Genomic DNA, 13,824 nt, shown 5'->3' with positions numbered 1-13,824 from the left:
TAGTGATACTCTCCAATCAAGAATTCTGACTGAATCAGTGTTCCCTACCAAAGTAATATCAATGACCTGTTCCCTGATCCTATTGAAAAACGTTGGCCTATTACCTCTATTGCAAACAATTAGGTTAGTAGAAGGTTAGAAGGTATTGAAGTAAAAACTCACCCCTGTCATTATGTCCCCTAAAATTTCCTAAATATTTCTTCGAATATTGAAATGCACATATCTAGAAAAAGTACGTTAATAATTTGAATTGCTGCTTTAAATGTCTCAGATTAAACATTTTCCTTTAAGCCATAGAAAATAGAAAAATTAATAAATTTTTATGAAACAAGTAAAAACCAGAAAAAGAAAACAAAACAAAACTAAACCCATTTAAAAATCACTCCCTCTCATAAATACAGTTAACTTGTATATATTATAGTTTCTCAAAATGTTTGTCCCTGGTTCAATATTTGGTGAGGTGAGGTCATTTTTAAAGTACTAAAATTTGATCATATTTTACTCAAAGAAATGTTATGAAATTTTCATCATGTGAAAGGTTTTGAGGGGCGCTTTCAACAGCGTTTCAAATATATTTGTGCTATATTCGGAAATATCTTATATTTTTAAAATTTTTTGATATGCTACAAACGGAATAGCAAAATCGGTCATATATATCATTTTTTAACCTTCTTATGCCCGCGCACAAACTAAGTAGCATTGAGTTCGATTAGCCTCTTCTTTTTCCTAAGTATAAAGCAATTTGAGCACTACATAAACATACAGTAAACAATAACCAAGTTTTATGTATTGAGATCCGTAGACCGTATGTGAGTATAAGTGTTAGAATGGGCACTGGAGGGTTAAGTAAAACTTGAATCAGTATTAGTAAAACTAATGTAGAGACTATAACAAATTTGTTTCCCCTAAATATTAACTTTAAATTAAATTGTTCAAATATGTTAATTAATTGTGCTGAATTTTAAAAAATACATATGTACATATATCAATCACTACTTCTTTAAAATATACAAATTTATTCTTATTTTAGTCTCACATCCAGACAAATTTAATTAATTATCTTTATCACTTGACATTAAATTAGTATAAATTAGGTTTTACGATAATATTTGTGGAACTGGTTGACTGATAGTTAATTAATTAATAAAATTCATTGTTCATTTGCATTTGTTTTATACATAAATTATAATAAATAGGTAGATTTAGTGTAAATTCAAATTGATTTTGATCAATTAGAGTAATAAAGGTGCATTTATTATACCCTACACCTGGTCAGTAGTGATAGGTACATTAAAACATCATTACGTGTGTAAAATTGAGAAAAATTCTGAGACCCAACAAAGTTGGGTTTTGGTTTCTTAGGAAATTTTGTGTCTGACTTCCATCAAATTTTAACTATCACAATTGTAATCATATGATTTGTTGTTCCACTAATGTAACATCAATTAAACAGCCTGTGCTACAAGTTACAAGCACAAAAGCGTAGGATGCCCAGACGCGTAGAATGCTTAAAGTATGTAGATCTGCTTTCTACTTTTGTAAGCGTCATAAGCGGCGCACGAATATGTCAGCTGATTTCGACAATTTATATTCTATTTTTAATTTGTATTTATCAATTTTAATAAACTAAAACGAGTTAAATTATGAAAATATAAATAAAAGAACTTAAGAAAACGAGAAATTCTTTGTAAATAAAGCAAAAAATTGACTCTTAAGAAGCGTAGCATGGGGTGTTATATCCGGAATAATATCACTCACAAGATATTTCGATCTAATATCGGTGAAAGCCTGATAATGGCAAAGAAAGTGCTCCAGAGTTTTACTGTTCTCTCTACATGCTCTACATTTTTCTGAATCCACACGTCTAATTTTGTATAGCTGTGCCCGTAATCCTGTGTGTCCACTTAGAATACGTACCATCATACTAACCTCAGATGCATTTGGGGAGGCTTCTCATTATGCTCTCGTCATATTTATTCTAATCCAATTTTGTGGTGTCTCCATTTTTATTTCCGGTCAAGGATTACACCTAAGTACTTAACTCTGTCTGTCACCGGTATTTTCTTTTGTCTTTCTTATGAAAATACAGACATAAAACTGGTCTAAGGATTGCACGTTAATGAAAGTTCTAATTCATACCGCCATGTTAGCCTCCCCTTCCTCCAATATCGGTTCATTTATAGTACTCAATATACCAGGTGGGAAATGAGAGTCCATTAGGAGTTTCATTGTCTCCTCCATATCCTCTAGCCTCCAGCCTAGTCTTGTTATCGATCATAGATTCCGTTTGGATATAAACTACTTAAAAAGTCGTTTTCCTCTTAAATAATGAAACTTGTTTTATAGTTAATACATACATTAGTGAGAGTCCTTTTGTGAGTAAAAACATTATGAATTGAGCTCTTCGAAGATGTTTAAATACTTATTCTATTAGTGGTATTTGAATTCTTAACATTTAATAGTTATCAAAAGTTCAACAGTTCAAATATTGTTTATGTATTGTGGCTTTATATTTACATTATAGTTTATGGATATGTAAATAGATTTTTTTACAGTTTTTTTACTTTTACACATTGTGAATCTAGCCAAAATTGCAATTAAGCAATTTGATATCAACCTTTTGTTTAAGACATTTTTAACTTAGCAAATTTTAGTTAAAACCAGTTTTAAATGAAGACATTGAAATTAATTAATAAAAAAATATATTAAAAAAACTCATTTTAAAACAATAAATTCAGTATAAATAGCTGTATCTAGAAATATCAAAAACAGTATTTTATTACCCATAAACTTGTGAAGAACAAACAATTGCATTTTTAAACAATGAAATTTTTAGTCGTCATTGCAGTTTTAACAATTGCCGCCGCCGGTGTAGTAAATGCTCAAAGTGTAAGTAAAATATGTATGTATGTATTTAGAAATTTATATAATTCAGATAATAGTAAAATATACTACTATATATAGTAAAATAATTTTGAATATAACTTTTTATGTTTTTTTCTTCAGCCTGTTCAAATTCCAGAAGAACAAAAACAACGTATACTTGAATACGCTGCTGTGTGTGCCCAGGAAAATTCTGTAGATAAAAATGCTATACAAGCCTTGAAAACTGGTCAATTTTCGAATGCCGATCAAAATGCCAAATGCTTCACCAACTGTTTCCTAGAAAAAGCTGGCCTTTTAGTCAATGGCCAAGTCCAGAACGCTGTAATATCTGCTAAATTGGGAGGTATCTTTGGAGCTGATAAAGTCAGCGCCGCCATGGCCCAATGTAATGATATTAAGGGAGCCGATAACTGTGAAACAGCATTTGAGCTGTACAAGTGTTATTTTAAAACTAATGCTGCCCTTATTTAAATTACTATTAAGTGACAAATACAATTGCATGTCAAAAGATTTTAAAAATTACCAAAAGAAAAAATGTGATACATAAATACGTAAATGGCAATTTAATGCTAAAAACTTATATGTATAACAAATTGTTTTTTTTTTTTGTGGGACCTGAATTATTACCAAGATAGAACTATAATTGTAAATGAACCCTTGTAGAGGTAAGACATTGACCAGATGAGAAAACTAACTTAAATACTTAGCAACAACTTGGTAATGACTTTCAATTGTAACCACTTACCTATTAACATAATCTTCAATGACTATTAAATATAGTCCTGATTACATAGAAGTAGTAGTAGTTTGTAATTTGTTAGTCATCTTCATCTTGATACTATATAAGCTGTATACTTTTTTCAATATGATTTACAGTGACTTGTTTTTGTAATAATTTCTAAATTGTGGTAAGTACTTGTTCCCAATGACATCACCGAGTTAAAATAATGACTTAAAATGCTTTTGTGTAAGTAAATTTTAGCATTTTAACTCATTACTTGATAATAAAAGTTTTTGCTGGGTACATACATAATATGTACATATTTAAGCTATGAACGGAGATATAAAACATATTTCGAAATTTGAACTAAACACAACCGAACCCCCAAATACGGTTGCCAATGATCGACTATACTTTCTTTCTTGATTTTTCTTAATTTATCAATTGGAAACTCTTTACAATCAGGTAAAACATTCTTTCCTCGGGTTCTGAAACAATTTTTTACCAAATTTTAAAACTTTAAAGTAATTAAATTTGTTTATTACAAATTTTATATACACAGCAATTGATTATTTGTTTCAAAATATGTTTGAGTTAACACTGCATTCTCACTTTTTCAACAATTTTCACCACCACCTCTATGGTAATTTATCAGTAATAGGAACTACGCATGAAAGAATCATAACAACAACAAATACTTTTCCTACATTAGTCCACTGTTTTTTATGTACAAAGTAATTACATACATACATATGTTTGTATATTAGGGCGGGTCGAAAAAAAATATTTAGCTTGAAGCTATTTCTAAAAGTGAAATTATGTTGTATCTCATCGGTCCCACTGTTTAGATATGCGTTTACAATTAGAAAAATATACTATTTTTCAGAAACATCTCGCACACGTTTCCATAATGTACAAAACTTTTCAGAATTTTTAAATCGTTTTGTACATGAGCAAAACTAAAACAAATACTTTTTAAGTGAGAAAGAGCAATTGGCTTTTCGCTCATCTACTTGCTGCTGTTTGCCTTTACAATCGTACTTTTGAGAACAAAACAAATGCAGAAACGTATTTTATAAAGGGCCCTTCACACGGTCACATTTTACGTACAACAAGTCTAATGAAAAAGTTAAATGAAATTCTATCCGTATGACAAACAAGTTAGAGTGCTATATTCGGCTGAGCCGAATCTTAAATACCCTCCACCAGCAACTTTTGTATTAATACATTTCTAATTAATAAAATATTTGTAGAAATAAGTTTTCTCATGTCTTAAATAGAGAAATCCCAAGATTTAAACAGCTTAAATCTACTACAATTCCAAGATTTATTGAACATTAGAAACGCCACTTTCATTTAAATTTTTATAGCGCCCTAAGATATGCTTTAGCGATATCTCGTATTTGCATGTATGCATGTGTGTGAAAGATTTAAGGATTTTAAAAATACATACATATATATAATTTTGTTCTACAAATTGATAATGCAAATAGTTAAATACGGTTAAAGCGCTTTTAGGGGCAGGACCTAGTATGAGAGATATGACCAAATATAGACCGATCGTGAAAAATTTTTGAAATAGCATTAAGTGCTTTTTGCATTACAAAATAGTATTTATGAACAAAAATAGTATTTATTTATATCATTATTTGGTAATGAGTTATGTGCCTTCAAGTATTTTTCTGAAAGGGACCTTGTATGGGAGCTATGATCAATTATGGATCGATAGGAAAACAATTTCACAGTAATATTTCTCTGTATATGAGCAATATTTTTGCCAAACTTTATATGAATATCTTAATTTAGTAATGAGTTATGTGCGTTTAAGTGATTTTCGGGAGGGGACCTTGTATGGGAGCTATGACCAGTTATGGACCGACCGGAAAAAAAATTATCTGTAATATTTCTGTGCATATGAGTAATATTTGTACCATATGGATATCTTAATTACGTAATGAGTTATGCGCGTTTAAGTGATTTTCGGGAGGGGACCTTGTATGGGAGCTATGACCAATTATGGACCGATCGAAAAAAATTTTCACAGTAATATTTCTGTGCATATGAGTAATACTTGTGCCAAATTTTATATTGATGTCTTAATTTAGTAATGAGTTATGCGCGTTTAAGTGATTTTCAGGAGGGAACCTTGTATGGGAGCTATGACCAATTATGGACCGATCGGAAAAAAATTTCACAGTAATATTTCTATGCATATGGGCAATACTTGTACCAAATTTTATATGGATATCTGAATTTAGTAATGAGTTATGCGCCTTTAAGTGATTTTCGGGAGGGGACCATGTATGGGAGCTATGATCAATTATGGACCGATCGGAAAAAAATTTCACAACAAAATTTCTGTGCATATGAGTAATATTTGTACCAAATTTTATATGGATATCTTAATTTAGTTATGAGTTAAGCGCGTTTAAGTGATTTTCGGGTGGGGACCTTGTATGGGAGCTATGACCAATTATGGACCGATCGGAAAAAACTTTCACAGTAATATTTCTATGCATATGGGCAATACTTACACCAAATTTTATTTGGATATCTTAATTTAGTAATGAGTTATGCGCGTTTAAGTGATTTTCGGGAGGGGACCTTGTATGGGAGCTATGATCAATTATGGACCGATCGGAAAAAAATTTCACAACAATATTTCTGTGCATATGAGTAATATTTGTACCAAATTTTATATGGATATCTTAATTTAGTACTGAGTTATGCGCGTTTAAGTGATTTTCGGGAGGGGACCTTGTATGGGAGCTATGACCAATTATGGACCGATCGGAAAAAAAATTTCACAGTAATATTTCTATGCATATGGGCATTACTTATACCAAATTTTATATGGATATCTTAATTTAGTACTGAGTTATGCGCGTTTAAGTGATTTTCGGGAGGGGACCTTGTATGGGAGCTATGACCAATTATGGATCGATCGGAAAAAACTTTCGCAGTAATATTTCTATGCATATGGGCAATACTTATACCAAATTTTATTTGGATATCTTAATTTAGTAATGAGTTATGCGCGTTTAAGTGATTTTCGGGAGGGGACCTTGTATGGGAGCTATGTCCAATTATGGACCGATCCATAAAATTTTTCCTCTGAAAGACTTCTATTGACATAAGATTTTAATTTGTAAAATTTTGTGAAGATATCGACATTGTGGCGGAAGTTATTAACAAAAAACCCATTTTCCGGGAATATGTACTTTTGTATGGGAGGTATATGAAATTGTAGACCGATTCTGACAATTTTCAGCAGGGATCAAGATCTTGTGCAGAAACGAATGTATGGTGATTTCCATGGAATTATCTTGCATAGTTTTCGAGAAAACTACATCAGAATGTGTAAAAAATGCTTATTTTTTTCCGAGGTTGTTTTAAATTTTGATTCATAACTTTTCCCGGTGTGAACCGATTTTGCCCATTTGCAATACCAAACAACTTAGGAAAATAAAGAACATTTTGGGTGAATTTGGTTAAGCTCTATTGCTTCGTTTTATCGTGAGCGTGTTTTACACAGACAGACGGACAGACGGACATAGCTAAATCGACTCAGAATTTGATAAGGACCCAGAATATATATACTTTGTTGGGTCTCAGATGAATATTTCTTGGTGTTACACACGGAATGACAAAGTTATATATACCCTCTATCACCACTGATGGTGGTGGAGGGTATAAAAAGAGAATAAAAGTCGCATGATTTATATTTTTTGTGTTTACACGATTGGTATAAAACAATAACAAAGTAAGATGGAACAGCTGTTTCACTTTTTTTGTATGTGTTTACATAAAAATACATCCCTGATCTAATGCGACTTGCTTGTTTTTTGAATCATTTCAAAAAATGAAGAGAGCCATACGACTGTCAAATTTTCAATCCCATCCGTTCTCTTCTACACAAAATTTTGACAGATCATATTACTTGTGTGCTCGTGTGAAGGGGGCTTAAAAGAATCATTAAGAATCATGTGTGTGGATTTCATTTAATTTGTACGGTTTTTGTTTTGTTTTTGTTTTTATTACTACTGTATTCCACATAGGCATCTACAAAAACTTAAACCTACAAGTCTTCTTTTAATTTTACTCAAAAATGTTTTTGTAATGAGCAAAACCATCAGGAAACTTTTGCTCAAATGTTTCGCTCAAAACTTTTCTGTTTTGCTCCCATTGTTTTCTTTTCTAGCTGCGTACATTTGAATTAATGAACATGATGTGCTCAAAAGCAAAAACAATACAAAACCAAATGAGAAAATCGATTTTGTTGTTTTGGTTTTGTTTCTGTTTTACTCACTGCAAAGATCAAAACAAAACAATTGCAAACGTTTCGTACTCTGCTATTTTTACTACAAATTATATACATATGTTTTATGTACAAAATTTTCTTTTTATACTGGAAACATCAAACTATAAAGTAGTATAAAGTATCCTTTCTTAAATAATTGAATAACAAGTAGGAGAGCCTAGTCTTATATACCCACCTCAAATGCATGTGTGATAAATTTAAACTTAATTTCGGAATTAAGGAGTTTAATTGAATCATGGACCGAATATGTAACACTATTACATATATCTAATATCTTCCAGAAAATACATTTTATCGAATTTTATTTTATAAAAAATATTATTGACAATAAACTAATTTTCTGTAATATGAGTTAAACAGAATTTTCAGCTAATTGTATGGTTATAGGCGGTAAATTAAGTTAGAAAATAATTCGTAATTGGCAAATATATAAATATGTAAATATTTAATTTCACTATTAGAAAATTGATTCTAGCCAAAAATGTTTTTTCGATCCACCCTAATGTACAGTGTTATGCGATTGCTCTTAATGTTAAATAACAGTGTGAGTGTCATAGCTGCGTTGACAATTTGGCGCGTTACGCTTGAGAATCTAAAGTTCAGATTTGGTTGCTTTTGGATAAATGTTCGATATTATAACAAAAAAATATATGTACATCTAAAAGTAAATAACACCTAATAGATTTTTCCTTAATATAATGATAAAAAATTACTTTCACCATATCTAAACTAGTTCGACTGCTATGTCCACCTGTAAGGTCATGTTAACTTATGGTAGTGGACATTATATCGGTTCTATAGTCAATTATTGAACCGATCCGGAAACAAATTGTTTTAATAGTTTCTATGGATATATTAGCGAATAATAAATTTTCTGAGATATAAACATATTATATATGGGAGATATAACAATTTGTGGGACGATTGCTATGATTTTCAAGATTATTTATCCTTGTTCATTTTAAAAAATTTATTAGGTGATATCGAATTATTTTTCGTATAAGAGTTGAACTATATATGTATGTATTTTTAAAATATGTTTTTCGTTGAATGATGAACAAATGTTAAAAAATCAATATCGTTGCCGAAATTAGGAAAATTTGTTACCATTACCTTTTCAACATTTCTAACCTTGAAAATAATTCTGTTTATAACTACATACATACATACATTTATATATTAACATAATCTAAACTACATATATTTATGTAAAACAACGCTTGAAAACTAATAGAATAAAATAGCAAAAATGGTATTTTTCAAAGGTAAAAATTACAGACATCGTGGTGGTGTTGAATTTTAATCAATAAAATAATCGTCACTAATTCATGATGTAAATCAAAGGGAGCTGAACTAAATTTTTCATACATTTATGATGGATGAATGACTTTTTTATTCAATCTCTTGTGCATGTGTATGTATGGACATATAACTTTTTAATGAAAACAAGTGGGGTAGAATTTTTAAAACTTTTCAGTTAAATTACATGTGGGGAGTTTGTAATTATGTTTGTTGTTTTTTAAACAATGTCCACTTTTTTGTTCGATCTTTAGTTTTTGGAAAGTTGTCATAGCATTAACATCAAATTGTGGAAAATATAAATAAAAATAAAATTGTATAAGCTTAAATATTAGACCAAAGTGAACTTTAATTATTAAAAAAATTATCAAACCATAACGGACATTTGAAAAAGAAAAAACCAATATGAAATTAATTTAATTTACACTTTTAAAAACAAAAAAAAAAAAAATAAACAACGATGGATACGAAATGTTACTTTTCACTCTTAAATAAATTAATTTTACTCGGTTTAATCTTAACTTCGAGGGCACAACAAACACACATTAATTTAAAACAAGGAACATTAGTTGGGGTAAATAAGAATTGCCTTCTGTAGGTGAACAAATTTGAAAAATGTCGAAACTCCGAGAGCAAAATATACTTTTCTAAAATATTTAACAAAGCTGAATCCTAATTTTTTCATCAGTTCAGATTTTTCAATTATCGTGTCATTAAGATCCGGTTTTTGGCCATAGCGCAAAGAACAATTACATAATTTTCTTATAAAGTTTGTCATGTCATCTGGTCCCATCTGTCGCTTTTAAATAAAAGCTTATTATGCTTTTCCCTTCTTCGAGTTATATTAATCAAAAGTTTAAAACATCTAAAAATTCAAACAAAAATTGAACTGGCGATATCATCAAATACAAGATATTTAAAAAAAAAAATAAAAATGTATTTTTATAAGAAAATTTATTAGAGTTATAAAATTACTTTTATTTTATTTTATAAAATTACTTTTATTTTAAAGTCAATAGAATTACTTTTATTTTAAAGTCAATAGAAAAATCCCAAATATGACGAAAATGTTAATTTAAACATCCCCAGCAAAAATAAAACGAAGTACTTGCAAAAGAATAACATTTATCACTACTTCAAAAGTAGCACTAAGTGAATATTTTTACCTTCTGTGGAAGTGATGTTTAATTATTACCGAAGAAGCGAAAATAATTATTTTTTTTCAATGCTGATTCAATTACTTATTGAGAATGACTTCAGAAGTAGCGAATTTGGAATCAAATAAAAAGGACATTTCTCCTATGACAAGCCTGTGTTAAAATCATCACTTCTTAAGGTCTTTTTCAGTACTTCTATGGAGTAAATTTTACTTATTTTTAGCTCCTTTTTGGAATTTATTTTTTGCTAGGTAAATTATATAAGTATATCGATATTTTAAATGTATTTAACAAGATATTGTTGTTGCTGATTCTTTTTTCATATGCATTTTTTTGACAACAATAAATTTTAAATAAAACAGAATTTTTTGATTATGAATAAATTTGTTAATCGAAGCGTGTAAAACAATAGTTCACGTTTAGGTTCTCTAATGCGTATTTTATTATAATTGGACTTTTTTAAGTCGATTATTATTAGGCTGTGTTGAATTTTATATACATACATACATGCATACATACCTACCTATCACCAAAACATGTGACGTGTTTAAAGTTTCACAGCAAAAAAAGAACTTCCAAAGAAGCAAAACAGAAGTAGAATTTACTCTAAAGTACTGAAAAAGTCTTGCAGAAGTGATGATTTTAACACAGGCTTGCCATAGGAGGGATGTCCTTTTTATTTAATTCCAAATTCACTACTTCTTAAGTAATACCCAAGAAGTAATTAAATTAATTATTAAATTAGTTAATTTAATTATTTAAAAAATAGCGAAATACCATTGAATATTCGGAGCCGTTTTCTCGAATCAACCTTAGTTATACTAATCTTGTCCTTAATGGACGATATATCACTTTGTCCAAAATTATGATCAGTGATTCGATCATAATTTTCTCAAATAAAGAATAAATATTATTATTCTTTGGTAAACATAAACTTGTAGATTTGTCATAACACTTCATTTATTTTTTTCCAGTTAAAAGTTTTCCCAGATTCTGCACGATCAGCTGTCTATGCTTTTCTTGGAGTACCATATGCAGAACCCCCAATAGACGAGCTAAGATTTTCTGTAAGATGTTTTCATTTACAATTTATTTGTAGATTGTAAAAACTTTGCATATTTATTTCAATCGTTCTATAGCCGCCAAAACCACACAAAGGTTGGAATCGAACCCTACTAGCCATGACTATGAGGCCAATATGTCCCCAACTTTCGAATACTATATACGATGAGGCAGGGACAGAAGAACTTTTAGCACGTCCATCTGAAACCAATGAGGACTGTTTATACTTAAATATTTGGGTTTCAGAGGTTAGTAATAAACTGAAGTAATTTTTGTAATTTAAACAAATTGATTTGTATTTTTATTCAGAATGGGCTGCGTTACGGAAACTTACCAGTATTGGTAATTTTAACAGGAGAGGACATGTCATACGATTGGCCTCGTAATAGAATCACTGGCTTAGATATTGCTGCGGAAGGATTTGTTGTCATAACAGTACAATATCGCACAAATATATTCGGTTGGCTAAATGTGCCGGGCAATAGTGAATTAAGTGGAAATTATGGACTTCAGGATCAGTTCTTGGCACTTAAATGGATCGAAGAAAATATTAAAAGTCTTGGTGGCAATTTAAATCAAATAACATTACTGGGACATGGAACCAGTGGAGCCCCGTGTGCTTTCTATCATTCTCTATTAAACAATGGAATGTTGCATTCGTCTACTCTCCCCTTTAACCAGCTGATTCTGATGTCTAGCGGAAATATAGAAGAAGCTTTACAACCGGTAGCTTTGGTACAGGAAGCATCTAAGGTCATAGTGAAAAAACTAGGCTGTCAATTTGAGGAGTATAATACACAACTAATGCAATGTCTTCGATCGAAAAGTGTGAGTGATATGTTAAAAGCATTCGAAAGTGTTTATGATCATGGTAATGGTACTTATAAATTGGGCCCTACATTAAGCATAAATTTAAAAGATATTTTGTCCAATTCTACCATCATAAATAGTTTTCCTACAACAATAATTGGCATTACCTCGAATGAAGGAGCTTTCATGCAGGATTATTGGCTGGAATTAGCTCGCGAGAGTTACTCATCTTTGAAAACTTATATAAATTATACGTTATTGAGAAATGTGCTACCAGGACAAAGTCTGAACAATAACAACAGTAGTAGTTATCATGCTTTAGAAGCCCTAAACTGGCGTTATTTCAATGATAATTTTGAAGATAATCCGATTCATTTGCTTGCAGCTTTACAAAGATTTGTATCGGAATATAAGTACGAAATTCCATTTTATAAATTACTCAATATTTTGTCCAACGCCACATATTCTCAAAACAAGTTATATGCGTATATAAATGATTTTACAAATGCCATGGATATTCGTGGAAAAATCAATTTATTCGGTGGATCATCACATACCTCCGATTTGCCCCTTTTATTTGGACCGACATTATTCCAACAAATTGCACGACGACGGCTTAATATCGAGGAGGAAAAACTTTATCGAAAAATGAGAACACCTTTCATAAATTTCATTAAGAACGGTAATCCCACACCGGGTAGAGTTTACGACGGTTGGGTTCCGTATACGAGTAAAAACAAATATATATATGATTTAGGAAATACCTGGTCACCTGCTACAGATGATTCCCTTTTATTGGACTCAAAAAGTGTTCAACAAATCACACAACTTTTAGTTAAGGATCAAAGTGTATCATCGACCCATTCCAGGCCAAATCGTAATGAATTCAGTAACTCTTATCAGATGCCTAAAAATAATAACCGTGCACCAATAAACACACGCGTACGCAACTCTCCTTATACTGCTCATTTAATGAAAGTATATGGATTTTGGGAAGTTTTTCTACCTCAGGCCATCTTAAAGGATTATTCCCAGCTCACCGATGATACGGCAATTACACAACATTTACTTTTCATGGAGGCTTCAGCCGATGCAGCTCGTTTTAAGCATGGATTTTTTGTAATGTTGGGTCTTGTGCTTCTTCTGTTAACTCTGCTTTGCTTATGTGTGTATTTATTACGCCGTGATCCATTGTCTCCTTCGCCTCAATTTGATTGTGGCTTATGACATAAGTGGCTTCTTCGGCCGTCGACAATTTTCAAACGTTCCAGCAGCACGAATTCAAATACTAGAGTTGCTAATGAATTCAGACGTTCAACAGCGAGTAGCAACTGGAACAGTCGTCAGTCGAAACTAACAAACAAACAACAACATCATCAACACACCACAACATCTCAGCCACAAGATTTTAAATATCGTCCCAGACAACTAGAACACCCAACTATTGAAGTGCCTATAAAAAGCTCAAAGAAAACATCTAAATCAGGGAAGGAATTCATGGATTTGGCGAAAAGTCCTAATTTATTGAAAACTATTACTGAATCCGTCGTAGTTCATCAAAATATGAA

At 30.8% G+C, this 13,824-nt stretch overlaps 2 protein-coding genes across 2 annotated transcripts; both read left to right on the top strand.

Annotated features, from left to right (window-relative positions):
• Positions 1-2,745: 2,745 nt before the first annotated feature.
• On the top strand, positions 2,746-3,386 carry LOC119614566 (general odorant-binding protein 56d-like). Its single transcript, XM_037970680.1, has 2 exons — positions 2,746-2,889; positions 3,007-3,386. The coding sequence occupies exons 1-2, from the start codon at positions 2,824-2,826 to the stop codon at positions 3,355-3,357; spliced, it is 417 nt and encodes a 138-aa protein (XP_037826608.1). The 5' UTR covers positions 2,746-2,823; the 3' UTR covers positions 3,358-3,386.
• A 6,301-nt stretch (positions 3,387-9,687) lies between these two features.
• LOC119614456 (acetylcholinesterase) lies at positions 9,688-13,824 on the top strand. The gene is made up of 4 exons (XM_037970583.1): positions 9,688-9,801; positions 11,359-11,451; positions 11,524-11,694; positions 11,756-13,824. Exons 1-4 carry the CDS (start codon positions 9,688-9,690, stop codon positions 13,481-13,483), a joined length of 2,106 nt encoding a protein of 701 aa, XP_037826511.1. The 3' UTR covers positions 13,484-13,824.

This window comes from Lucilia sericata, unplaced genomic scaffold, assembly GCF_015586225.1.
Source record: "Lucilia sericata isolate MDLA Ls3-8-SP2 unplaced genomic scaffold, ASM1558622v1 Contig000042F_arrow, whole genome shotgun sequence".
Classification (NCBI taxonomy): domain Eukaryota; kingdom Metazoa; phylum Arthropoda; class Insecta; order Diptera; family Calliphoridae; genus Lucilia; species Lucilia sericata.
Note: the sequence above shows the minus strand (reverse complement) of the source record. Positions and strands in the feature narration are given on the sequence as shown.